At 42.5% G+C, this 12,670-nt stretch overlaps 1 protein-coding gene across 1 annotated transcript in view; it reads right to left on the reverse strand.

Moving 5' to 3' along the window:
• LOC144823891 (mucin-2-like) overlaps nt 1-12,670 on the reverse strand; it is a 209,393-nt gene that overhangs the window by 62,307 nt on the left and 134,416 nt on the right. The window contains exons 36-37 of the mRNA XM_078682784.1: nt 9,465-9,887; nt 4,712-6,943 (exon numbers count right to left, since the gene is read on the reverse strand). Of these exons, the coding sequence (XP_078538910.1) occupies nt 4,712-6,943; nt 9,465-9,887 (2,655 nt within the window). The remainder of the gene's footprint in view (nt 1-4,711; nt 6,944-9,464; nt 9,888-12,670) is intronic.

Here is a 12,670-nt window from a genome sequence, read left to right on the forward strand (position 1 = left end):
AACCAGGCTGCCAGACTCATCTTTCAATAGCCAAGATGGCAACGTGCCACCCCCCTCATGCAGCAGCTTCTCTGGCTCCCACTATCTCAACGTTGCACTTTCAAAATTGGATGCCTTATTTTTAAATCCTTACAGAATGTGGGCCCTTAATTCGTCTCTAAATTGATAAAGAGACACGACCCACACGCAATCTGAGATCGGCCCACTTGAACTTACTGGCCATCCCTCCCTATCAACAGAAGAGGCTAGGCGGCAGCAGGTTTGCTGTGCTGGCTCCATATCTCCAGAATGCTTTTCCTTACGAAATTAGATCCTGCACAGCTCTACCTGTTTTTGGGAAACTCCTTAAGACACGGATCTTTGTCCAGGCTTACGAATAGATCTAGCGGAGCTCATCTACTCCTATTCTGGCGCCAAGAAACCAACTGGTGCACGTGCGTTGAATAAATAATTTGAACATAACATAACACTGGAGATAGCCCATCTTGGTGCCGATCGGGTGCAACCCAGCATTCTTTTCCTTACACAACCACTGAAGTTGGGCATCAGTGCAAACTGGAGCTGTGAGCCAGATCAGTGATCCAGCCCCAGTTCACACTGGTGACAGTCAACGCTCACACTTTTTCTATCTCCACCTGTTTAGATGTGTTTTCACTGAATACTCTAGAACATGCTCTTAGAATTCATTGTATTAACTTGTCTGAGTTTTACCTCCACAGTGTATCATCTTCGTAACTCTATGTATCTGACTAGATCAGTATTCTCAAGTCCTGCTATGTTGCAAATTTTTTTACTTTCTACAAAGGGTTTTTCAAATATATACATAGGATTAAAAGAGAAATGTTGTACTTGCAGGTATTCTTGATAAGCACTGCACTGACGTTTGTGATTGTGTGTCTTTTTAGATCTGGTCTTTGCGAGAATTTTTTGCAGTTTTAAAAACAAAAATCATCCATAATATGCATCTATAGAAGCCCTTTTTGGTCAGGGGGCTTTATTAATTGTTCTGTTATATTTTCATTCATATTGTGCTTGCACCCACCAGAGTAATAAAGCATGGGGCAGTGGGTCAGCACCCTTTACACATTGTCTTCCTTCACTTTGAGTGACTGCACAAAACCTGTGCTCAATGTTCACATGTTCCTAAAAGTTGTACCTTTCTCTTCAGTGAAACAGTTGGCGCAGAGTTTACATCGTTTATTTTTTATATTAACTCAAAGATTGGTTAGTTATTATTTTCTACACTTCGGGTGCCTAGTAAACTGGTGATTTAACTTCCATCTCCTTTTTATGTCTGGCATTAGCTAAAATTATTTGGTTTTACTAAATACATATTGATAATATACTTACTTTTGGGGGCTTTCAGCCAACTTTCTTTTTCGATTGATCTTTTAAAATGTCATTCACGTTTGGTTTTGCCCACTACACAATACCCATGACACAGTTGGTGAGCCTACTTGAGACATTGGCTTACTGAACTGGGCATTTGGACCTTTAACAAGGAGTACTTCCTCAAATAAAGTAGTCCCTTTCAGTGCCAATGACTGCTATGGAAATATGTGTGATTTGAGACTAGAGCATATTTTTGCAGGTAGCCAAAGGTTTTTTTTTCAGATTGACATGGGAGAGTGATTTCCCCAACAATAAATATTTGCTAAAACCATCAAAAAAAATCAGGCATTGACAAAGCCTTCATGAAATTAGGTCCATGAAAGGTATTCAGGTCAAAGCTGTGTCACTTTTACCACATGCTAAGGATTCTAAAGAAACCTAGGGTTTGAGGATACCCGTGGAGGGAAACAAGAAAATAGTTCAAATATATCTTAAACATTTTCTTTAAGGGCATGGGGAAAAGGGCTGTGCAAAAAAGCATATTTTTTGTCTAAAAATGCAATTCTCAAACTTTTGCAGTTAAAAAATTCCAGAAATACGCAGAATTGTAAAACAATATTTTTTACCACAAGTTTTGCATATTTTTTAAGTGATAATAGTTTTTCCTCAGTTTTGCTGTTTCTATCAATGGTTCCACTGATGGTTGTAGGGTTGAATTAGAGGCAAATTAAATCAGACGCTTGTAGCACTATTGCGGTGGATGTTCGGTGCATGTTTTTTTTACACACAGTGTTTGATTTCAGCTCAGGGTTTATTTTTATTTTTTGCTTTATTAACTTTTCAGTACTTTATTGACTTTCCGGTGTAAAGGCATCTATTCACAGCAAGGGAAACTTTATTAATTGATGGAAGGCATGCATACTTTTGATACAACAAATGTTTGAGTACAGCATGCATAGCATATGTAATGAATTTGGAAATGTGGAATAATTTATACATGGTTTCTGATGGGCTATTTTAAAATTCCAGTTACCCCTGATGAAGGGCTTGTAGCCCAAAATGCATTGGGTGAACATTGAATCTTTTAGAAAGTTGGCATCTTCTTGCTTTAGCCCTTTGCTGCCTGCAGCTTGTCTCTCATCACATGACTGGCTGTAGTTGGCACTTGGGCTTTGTGTATTCCTCCTAGACAGCAACACACCATGGTAGCTTATGTGAGACTGGTTGTGGCATCATTGGCAGGATGGGAGGGAAAAGCTGTTCGCAGCCTCACTAACACCTGAATATACTGTGCCCTGGCTCCACATAAAGGGCCTAACAACCTTGCATTGTCACTTCAGCTGGCTTGGAGCAAGGGCAGGGCAGACAGGACACCTGTGATGTTCGAAGGCATGCCTCTAGACACTTCTCCCCACTTCAGTGGCACAACTTGTATAAAAGAAGGACCTCGGACACCACCACTTCTGTACATGTCTGGACATGTGGATAATCTGCCAGCAGGATTGCTGGGCTTCTGAGGAGTGTTAATCTGCTGGACTGCTACTCTGAAGGAGCTTCTGCCATGCTGTGCTGACCTACTGCCCTCTTCCCAGGTAGAACTGCAACTTCATCTTAAACCTAGGACCCCAGAGTGACTCAAAGGGCTAGTCGGCTGGCCTTCAGGTATTCAACGACATCCTGACCCCAAGAGGTGCCCCTCGTGTCCTGGGCATTTGGTGTGGCTCAGTGGGTTCTAAATTCAAGCTTTTGGGCCTTATACAAGCCCATAAAGTATTAAGGGGCTGATTACAATGCAGCCCATAAAGGCTCTGACCAGCGGTTGGAGCCTTCAGAGCTGCCTTGTAATGGGCCCTGTGGTTTACTTTACAACTGCCTCATTATGATGGAGGCAGTCGGAAAGTAAACCAGCCGGCCATACCGGCTGGCTTTCGAAGGGCTCGGAGAGCCTGTCGGCCAGTCGAAAGGCGGCCAGTATCTCAAAGGCGAAAAGGAATTTGATTCCAATGTGCCATTGTTAAGGCCCAGATAGGAATGCATAAGGCATTTGCTTTGTTTTTTTAAATTAAGCTGTCTTTGAAGTAAAAGAAAAAATGGATGAAGTATGAAATAGTTAATAAAAATATGGATTATACCTAACAGAAGCTTGACTTATTGTGAGGGCGAGGCTGTGCAACTGAGGCACGTAGGACATGGGCCATAGGTATTGAGAATCACTTATCCGTGTAATTTGGGGAGACTCCGGCATCAGTCTGCACGACACAACATAGCAAAGAGCAGTTTGAAGTTGAATAAAAGGAGGTGTGCATTCTATCACTTTGCTTACAGATTTTCTTATACACCTCACTGATAAGAGATAGCTTCCAAGATTTAAAGCTATCAAGATACTACAGTCTGAGCTTAATGTTCTTTAAGCCTCACCATATTTTAACGTGCCTAGTGTGATACAAAGCGGTTTTAGCCAAGATCTCCTTGGTTTGGCATCGGTCAAGCAAAATAAAAGTAGATCTTCTTTGTCCTCAATACTATTAGGGCAGACTGGCAATTCTTTGACTTCATGCCAATAGAATCCCATCTGTGTGTAAATGTATTTACCAACAGCGTACCAAGTCTGAATTTAAATAATAAGGTAGATGCAGACAGAGGCATAAAGGCGTCCATATATGGTTTAAGTGCAGGGATGAATTAGAAAAACTTCTCTCTGTCTTCTCCTTCCCTTCATTCACCCATCATTCTCTCCATCCTTTCAATTTCTCTTAATTCGTCATATATCCATCCATCCACCCATTAATCCTTCCATCTATCTTGCCATCCTTTCTTCTCTCTATCCATCCTCATTCTTGCTTTCATGTTCTCCTATTATGTTTCCCCCAACCAAAGCTCCATAATGTTATTCGTGTGTAGAGTATTTATAAGCTGATGTTTCAAGACCAATGTCTCCATCAAAATCAAAAGAAACATAAACAACATCCCCCCTACTCCATACAACCCACATGCCCTTGTCAAGCTACTAAAACGGGGATCAGCACGCCAAAAAAGACACAAGAAATACCCCTTCAGTATTTCATTTTGCTCAATCCTGCTATTTTACAAAATATGCATGTTACTGGTAAAAGTATGTGTGTATGGTGCATGGCATGAACATACAGGTAATTTAGCATACAACACATTTGGCACATTTTACCCTTGGGGTACATGCTCCCTAAGAAATATTCCATACTGATACTGACAGACTTGTCGGAGCAGAGCTCTCCAACAGTGTACTTATTTCCCTTTACAACTTTTCAACACTAATGCCAATCATTCTAAAAAGCCTGAGTAAAGGCCAGTATTTTACACACAAACAATGTTACAAATATAGGACCCAAAGTTTATCTTATACCTGTGGTTGTTTCAGTGCTCCCAGTGGTAGTGGTCGGTGTTGGGGTAGTAGACTCTTCTGTAGTAGTTGTTGTCTTTTTGGTAGTGGTGGTGATCTCAGTCGTGGTGGTTGGCATTGTAGTTGTAGGTGTTGTGGTTGTGGGCTCCTCTGTGGTAGTTGTAGTTGGTGTAGTCTTCTTTGTAGTGGTTGTGCTTTCTGTAGTGGTGGTCGGTGTTGTAGTAGTTGAAGGCTCCTCTGTCGGGGTTGTTGTTGGACTTGTGGTTTTCATTGTTGTGGTGGTGCTCTCAGTGGTGGTGGTTGGTGTTGTAGTTGTACGTGTTGATGTTGTAGGCTCCCCTGTGGTAGTTGGTGTAGTCTTCTCTGTAGTGGTTGTGCTTTCTGTAGTGGTGGTCGGTGTTGTAGTAGTTACTGTTGAAGTTGTAGGCTCCTCTGTCGGGGTTGTTGTTGGAGTTGTAGTCTTCATTGTAGTTGTGGTGGTTGGTGTTGTAGTTGTAGGTTTTGTGGTAGTAGGTTCCTCTGTGGTAGTTGGTGTAGTCTTCTCTGTAGTGGTTGTGCTTTCTGTAGTGGTGGTCGGTGTTGTAGTAGTTACTGTTGAAGTTGTAGGCTCCTCTGTCGGGGTTGTTGTTGGACTTGTGGTCTTCATTGTAGTGGTGGTGCTCTCAGTTGTGGTGGTTGGTGTTGTAGTTGTAGGTGTTGAGGTTGTAGGCTCCTCTGTGGTAGTTGGTGTAGTCTTCTCTGTAGTGGTTGTGCTTTCTGTAATGGTGGTCGGTGTTGTAGTAGTTACTGTTGAAGTTGTAGGCTCCTCTGTTGGGGTTGTTGTTGGACTTGTGGTCTTCATTGTAGTGGTGGTGCTCTCTGTGGTGGTGGTTGGTGTTGTAGTTGTAGGTGTTGAGGTTGTAGGCTCCTCTGTGGTAGTTGGTGTAGTCCTCTCTGTAGTGGTTGTGCTTTCTGTAGTGGTGGTCGGTGTTGTAGTAGTTACTGTTGAAGTTGTAGGCTCCTCTGTCGGGGTTGTTGTTGGACTTGTGGTCTTCATTGTAGTGGTGGTGCTCTCTGTGGTGGTGGTTGGTGTTGTAGTTGTAGGTGTTGAGGTTGTAGGCTCCTCTGTGGTAGTTGGTGTAGTCTTCTCTGTAGTGGTTGTGCTTTCTGTAGTGGTGGTCGGTGTTGTAGTAGTTACTGTTGAAGTTGTAGGCTCCTCTGTCGGAGTTGTTGTTGGAGTTGTAGTCTTCATTGTAGTGGTGGTGCTCTCCGTGGTGGTGGTTGGTGTTGTAGTTGTAGGTTTTGTGGTAGTAGGTTCCTCTGTGGTAGTTGGTGTAGTCTTCTCTGTAGTGGTTGTGCTTTCTGTAGTGGTGGTCGGTGTTGTAGTAGTTACTGTTGAAGTTGTAGGCTCCTCTGTCGGGGTTGTTGTTGGACTTGTGGTCTTCATTGTAGTGGTGGTACTCCCAGTTGTGGTGGTTGGTGTTGTAGTTGTAGGTGTTGAGGTTGTAGGCTCCTCTGTGGTAGTTGGTGTAGTCTTCTCTGTAGTAGTTGTGCTTTCTGTAGTGGTGGTCGGAGTTGTAGTAGTTACTGTTGAAGTTGTAGGCTCCTCTGTCGGGGTTGTTGTTGGAGTTGTAGTCTTCATTGTAGTGGTGGTGCTCTCCGTGGTGGTGGTTGGTGTTGTAGTTGTAGGTTTTGTGGTAGTAGGTTCCTCTGTGGTAGTTGGTGTAGTCTGCTCCGTAGTGGTTGGGCTTTCTGTAGTAGTGGTCGGTGTAGTAGTAGTTACTGTTGAAGTTGTAGGCTCCTCTATTGGGGTTGTTGTTGGACTTCTAGTCGTCCTTGTAGTGGTGGTGCTCTCCGTCGTGGTGGTTGGTGTTGTAGTTGTAGGTTTTGTGGTAGTAGGTTCCTCTGTGGTAGTTGGTGTAGTTTTCTCTGTAGTGGTTGTGCTTTCTGTAATGGTGGTTGGTGTTGTAGTAGTTACTGTTGAAGTTGTAGGCTCCTCTGTTGGGGTAGTTGTTGGACTTGTGGGTTTTGTGGTAGTAGGTTCCTCTGTGGTAGTTGTTGTAGTCTTCTTTGTAGTGGTTGTGCTTTCTGTAGTGGTGGTCGGTATTGTAGTAGTTATTGTTGAAGTTGTAGGCTCCTCTGTAGTGGTAGTGCTCATTGTAGTGGTGGCTGGTGTTGTTGGTGATTCTGTTGTTGTTATGGTAGGGGTTGTAGTTTGTTTTGGAGTGGTACTCTGCTTTGTAGATGTGGGGCTTTCTGTGGATGGAGATAAAGTGTCAGGTATTGATATAAGAGAAACAAAACACAGAAATACAAAATCACAGAAAAAAAACTACACATTTCTCGTTGCTTGGTGTATGGCAGAACTCAAACCTGGGTTCCCACTGTTTGTGTGAAAGGATATATATATATACGAGCACATTTTCAGTCAGCTTGGGCCCGAACCCTCTGTTCAATCAATGTGATATATATTTATATTTATATATATATTCAGGGTGGTGTTGGACATTACCTGCTCCCTCCTGACAGACTACGGTCCACATAATTTTGAGATGATTACTAGTCCACAGGTCATATCTTTACCTTGAAAGGAACTAACGACAGTTCCCTTCAAGGTACAAACTTTTGTGGATGGTAGCAGTCTGTTTTAATAGTACTCGACTAAACTTTTAACATTTTATTGTTTCTCACAATTCTCCAAGGGTGTCAGGGTCGGGGTTTATTTTCTGTCCTCATCACCAAGGGCATTACACACCCACCCGAAATAGGGCGGTTATTGTAATGCCCTTTCTCTGTCAGCCTCTACTCCATTGGACCATTACAGTAAGCTTTCCATTGATGGAGTCAAGGGGAGGCTCCCCTAACAAAAACGTTGCAGTCCGTCTGTCTCTAAATGAGACGGGATGAGAATTTGGTGGACAGCTTAGTCCGTCACATTTGGAATGCAATACCTAGTCCGCCAAACTCTAAATCTGCCCTTAATGTGCTTTATCTGGATACCCTGAATCCATTGTCAGTAGGGATAAAGGCAAGAAGACGACTGCAGTATAAAAACTACGGGTTTCATAATCCAATTCTTGCTATTAAAGGATGCCTAGAACCTGGACCATGTGTATCGCTGGAGCCTAGAGTCTTAACTAGAAATTTAGATAACGCAGAACGTATTAAGACCTGTCTAAAACATGTCTCAACTTCTTAGCAGTTCGACCATAGCCTTTATTCCCTATGCATTGGTCCCACAGTCAAAAGCCCTTATCTTCCCGATTCAGGCTTTAGTTATAACCGCCTCTGGTACATGCTGCTTCATTGACACACAGCACCTAAACTCATCTCTCACTCACAGGGCTAAACTTAAAGATTCTATTCAAAACTGGGGAATCAATAAGCAGGAATCTCAGCTGGATTTTGACCTAATCCACAATTCATTTCCAGAACCCCCAAAATATTTATATGCTTAACACATCCATCTGGCTTAGTACATTTCGAAATTTCGGAAATAAGAAAAGTAGATAGGGGTTTTCTCTTAGGAAATATCCAGAAAAATGTTTCTATTTTAGGATAAGCCGGCATTTACACAAGTATCAGAAACTTGAGGCAGTGTTAAAATCCAGAATTTACCGATTCAAAAATGTATAGCTTAAAGAATACATTTTACTACCAATTAATTACAGTTCTTCTCTGACCTCATTTGGATTTTGGGTATTATGATTTTAAAACAGGGAATGTTCTTCCCTCTAATTGAACAACATGCTTGTACATTGTTAGTGCACAACAAACACAAAAATTGAACTTTGAAGCTAAAAAGTGATGCAAATTGGTTTGCAGCATAAAGATTCTAGGCTGTGGTTGATGAAAGTCTACTTTTCTGCTTGCACGTAAAAAGTAATTTGATTGATTTGATTATGTTGTCTCAGAAAATCATATTATTACATTTGTTCACCTACAAATGCAGGAGTGTCATTTCTAACAAATTCATGACGTCACATTTTGAAATTATGTGGCTGGTCTACCACGGGTTGAGGGGAAAAAACATTTGGCAAAAGAATTTGGGAGTTATATTCAGGATCCCCTGAAATTATGCTGCAAGACAGCACTAAATTATGTGGCAGGGGTGACTACATTATGCAGCAGGAAAAGGCGATTTAGGCGGCATAATTCAGTAACTGAAAAATGGCCATTAAATGTTTGCGATGGGCGTTTCACTGCATCCGAACAGGTCGCCACGTTTATATTAACTTTTGATCCAGTTGAACAAGAAACATACTTGTTTTGATAAAATCTGCAGATTATGCAACAGATGATGGTTCATTTATTAAATGCAGCAAATCTGTCATTATACGAAAAGAGCTGCAGAATCGCATAATTCCAGGAGCGCAGTTTAAATAGGGTCTATACAGCGTGCCGTTGCATGCCGTTACTTTTACAGCTGGAGGCAGGCCGTTGACACAAGACTCTCTGGGGCATCAGCTCAATCTGAAAGTCAATGATGATCATAAAGGCTACTCTTACATCTACAAAGTGATTAACTTGCCTCTTCACCATCAGACTCCAAACCCTCAGGGTCAACATTAGTCAGGTACCCTTTGCCACTACCAGTGGCGATTTGCATAGCGCATGCTCTTATTACCAGATAATTAACACCAAACATTTAATATTTGACGACTGCAATTAGACAATATAAATGCTTGTGGGTGAAGGATTCTTCACACCACTGCGGAGATTTGACTACCTGCTTCCAGAACCCCTGCTCAGTATGCTAGATTGAATGTATCTGTACCTGGGATAGTTGTAGTTGTAGATGTTGGATACGTAGGTTCTGTGGTTTCTGTTGTGCAAAGAGTGGTGGTGGTGCCCGGTGTGGTGTGAGTGGTGGTGGGTCCACAAGTTATTTCACGACAGCAGTTAACTTTGATCTCATAGTTGTAACACATGGGTATGATAGTGCTCGCGGACTGCTCCTTGTTGCGGCAAATCAACCCTGTCTTGACATCACACGTCACTTTCTGTTGCAGATCCTCAAGAGGTGCGTCTGGGAATCTCTGCGCTCGGCATGAGATGTTCTCTGGCTGTTCGCAGATGTCGATGCCGTTCTCCCTGATCTTGTCATAGGTTTCAAAGTCACCACCTTCAGGACCGAACTGAGGGTAGTCAACATCAATCCAGTCTGTCCATTCACACTCAGTCCGAGGAGTGCAGATGGCTGCAATACAACATTGAAATATTAAGATACAGATGTTCATACTTTTTCCTTTTTTTAAGGATATTTATGGAGCAAGAATCTATTGCCAAAGGACACTGTACATAGCAATAAAACGGACAAGCAAAGCATGCAGGTTTAAAAAGCAGTGGCATAAAGCAAAATAACGGGACCCCCCTGGAGAATATGAAGAGGGGCCCGAGTCTCTCATATCTCACAGATATTCATTGGTCTTGGGATCAATTAGGGTCAATGAAGATGTGGGGGCCCCTTGAAAGGTTGCTGGCCTCCCTCTTCTCAGCGGCTGCAAGGGCCTTTGTTACACCCTTGTTAGAGAACCATACACTGACATTTTCAAAGTGGGATGGAAAGCTGTTTGCACTTGGAGTATGGTAACTGAAAAGATCAGACTTTGTGTGGAAAGAAACATGTAAAAAGGTGAGTTTACTAAATTATAAGTTTCACAGTGCTGAGGTAATGGTAAAATGGCATGCGATGTTACTGTTACTGTGCAGTATTTTCGCACCAATAGGTGGGATTTCAAGTTATAGCCCATCAAATGTAGCAATATTTCAGGTGGCGAAACCACAATGAGTTGGGGTTTTTACCTCATACATTTAGCTCCGAGAAGATGGTACATCTATGTGCAGGCATTTGGGGAGGTAGAGGAGGGAAAAGAGAAGTAGTTTCTGGCGTACAATGTTCCTGTTTAGGAAATTAAACAGGACTGAGTCGTACCTGCTTCCAAGTCTCCTCTTGAAGCCATCTGGAAAATTTGAGTTACCTTCTACCAAACACCAAAATAAAGTGGGTGTAGAAAAACCTAACTACCCCGAAACAAGCCCCTTCTGTTAAATAGATAAAAGAGGGACCAATTCCAAGGTCTAGAGAGGGGTCACCTCAGAGTATTAAAGCACTCAACAAATTAAGAAAGGTCTCCCAAGCTTCCAATTGCATATTAATTCTTCATAAATACAACACCACCAGTAAACTAGAAACACTGGAGCGGCACATCAAGAATAATGCATCAATGTAAAAAGAATCCAATCACTTATCGGTTAAGTCCTCAAGTGATGTGAAAATGAGTACTTGCCAGAACTAAGAAAGACTTTCAGTTGTGTCTCATGGTTCTAGGGACAGTACAACTTAGTACCTAAATTATAAAATAAAATGCTTTGACCCAATGTTATTCTTAGGAGCCTTCCAACAGTGCTGTTGAATGGTGGAGTTATCAAATAATATGCCTGTCTGGTCTAATTCTACCTCAGGCATCCTCTTTCATCATTCTATGCATCCCATCTCCCTATCTCATCCATGCAGGTTTTTTTTATCCCTATGTTTCTCTCTCTCTCTTTAAATGTTTTCCCTATCATTCTCTTCATTCATCTTGCTTTTTGCAGCCTATCTCTCTAGTGCTGTTGGTCAAAGACTGATGATGAAATATAACTTGCATTTCCCAAAATTGAGTGCCACTGGCAGCCAACATAACAAATAAAGCACTGAGCTGATACTGTCACTAAAACATGGCTGGCCTTTCACACATGGCTTATACCATCAATGATTTGATGAATTATATATATGAGAATGCTGAAGTGTACATTATAAAAATAAATCATTCTGTGTGATTATTCACTCACCACCTCCCTCATAGGTCCTTGTTATGAGTTAGCCAAACTTTGTGGAAGACATTCTGGCAGACAGAATCAACGTTACCGGCTGCTATCTCCACAACAGAGCCCTGACATTGAGAGTTTTTTCCTCAAAATGGGGAATAATTGCTCTAACCCACAGTTACCAGATGCTTTACTTCAGATGCTGACTTCAGCGAAACAATGAAGAAGAAGATAGTGTTAGGGGGAGAGGGTAGTGTAGGGCAGTGGGGGGGGTAGTTGCAGAAATGAAGGGCACACACATGCTTGTCTGGAGGAAACATTGTCTGCTCCCTCAGGACACAGGACTGCTGCAGAGAGTGGGCAGTGGGCAGGGGTCTGGCAATGCTGTTGCCCTCAGCCCCCGCCCTGCAGCACCTTTGACAGTCTCAGGGCCTTATTATGATTTCGCCGCCCGACACTGTTGCAGAATCAGGACAGACCAATCTCTGGTCAGCAGTCCTGACCTCAGTATTAAAATGCAGCCACACATGGTGCGGTTGCATACTCCCATTTCCCTATGGAAGCTTGTGCTGTGGGCCTAATCCGGCCTTAGCAAAAGCTCCCATAGAGAAATGTGAGATTCTGTTCATCCCTGCACAAGGATTAACAGGGGGGCACCATGTCAGAAACCCCAAGGTGGAAAGCTTGTTGGAAACCGACATCGTGATTCTGATGCCAGAAAAGCCACCCATAGGGATTACGGTTTAGCCTCCGACTGGCTGACGGGCTCCTTGAGGCATCAGAATGCAGCCAGATTGACTGGTCGGTTTCACTTCTGACCACCTGCATTCTAATGTGGCGGTCTGAAGTAAAACCTACGATGTATGTGACTTTAAGCGTCACATCGTAATGAGGCCATCAGTGTCTCTTGGCCTAGAACTATCCGATCTGGAATTTTTAGACCTGATAATTCTGGGCCCTGAACACACATGGAATTGGGACTGATATTTCATTATATTTTGCCCAGAGAGGGGGCCCAAGCTCGTAATGAGGGCTATACTATCTTAAGCAGAACTTGTCTCCCTGAAATAAGACACAGCAGAAGTTTGTCTCGATTTTTCAGTAAATAGTCTTCTCAAAATGCCAGGCTAAAGGGAGAGACTCTAATACCTTCTTAGAGTTGACTGCGTAAAT

Source organism: Lissotriton helveticus, chromosome 3_1, assembly GCF_964261635.1.
Source record: "Lissotriton helveticus chromosome 3_1, aLisHel1.1, whole genome shotgun sequence".
NCBI classification, from domain to species: domain Eukaryota; kingdom Metazoa; phylum Chordata; class Amphibia; order Caudata; family Salamandridae; genus Lissotriton; species Lissotriton helveticus.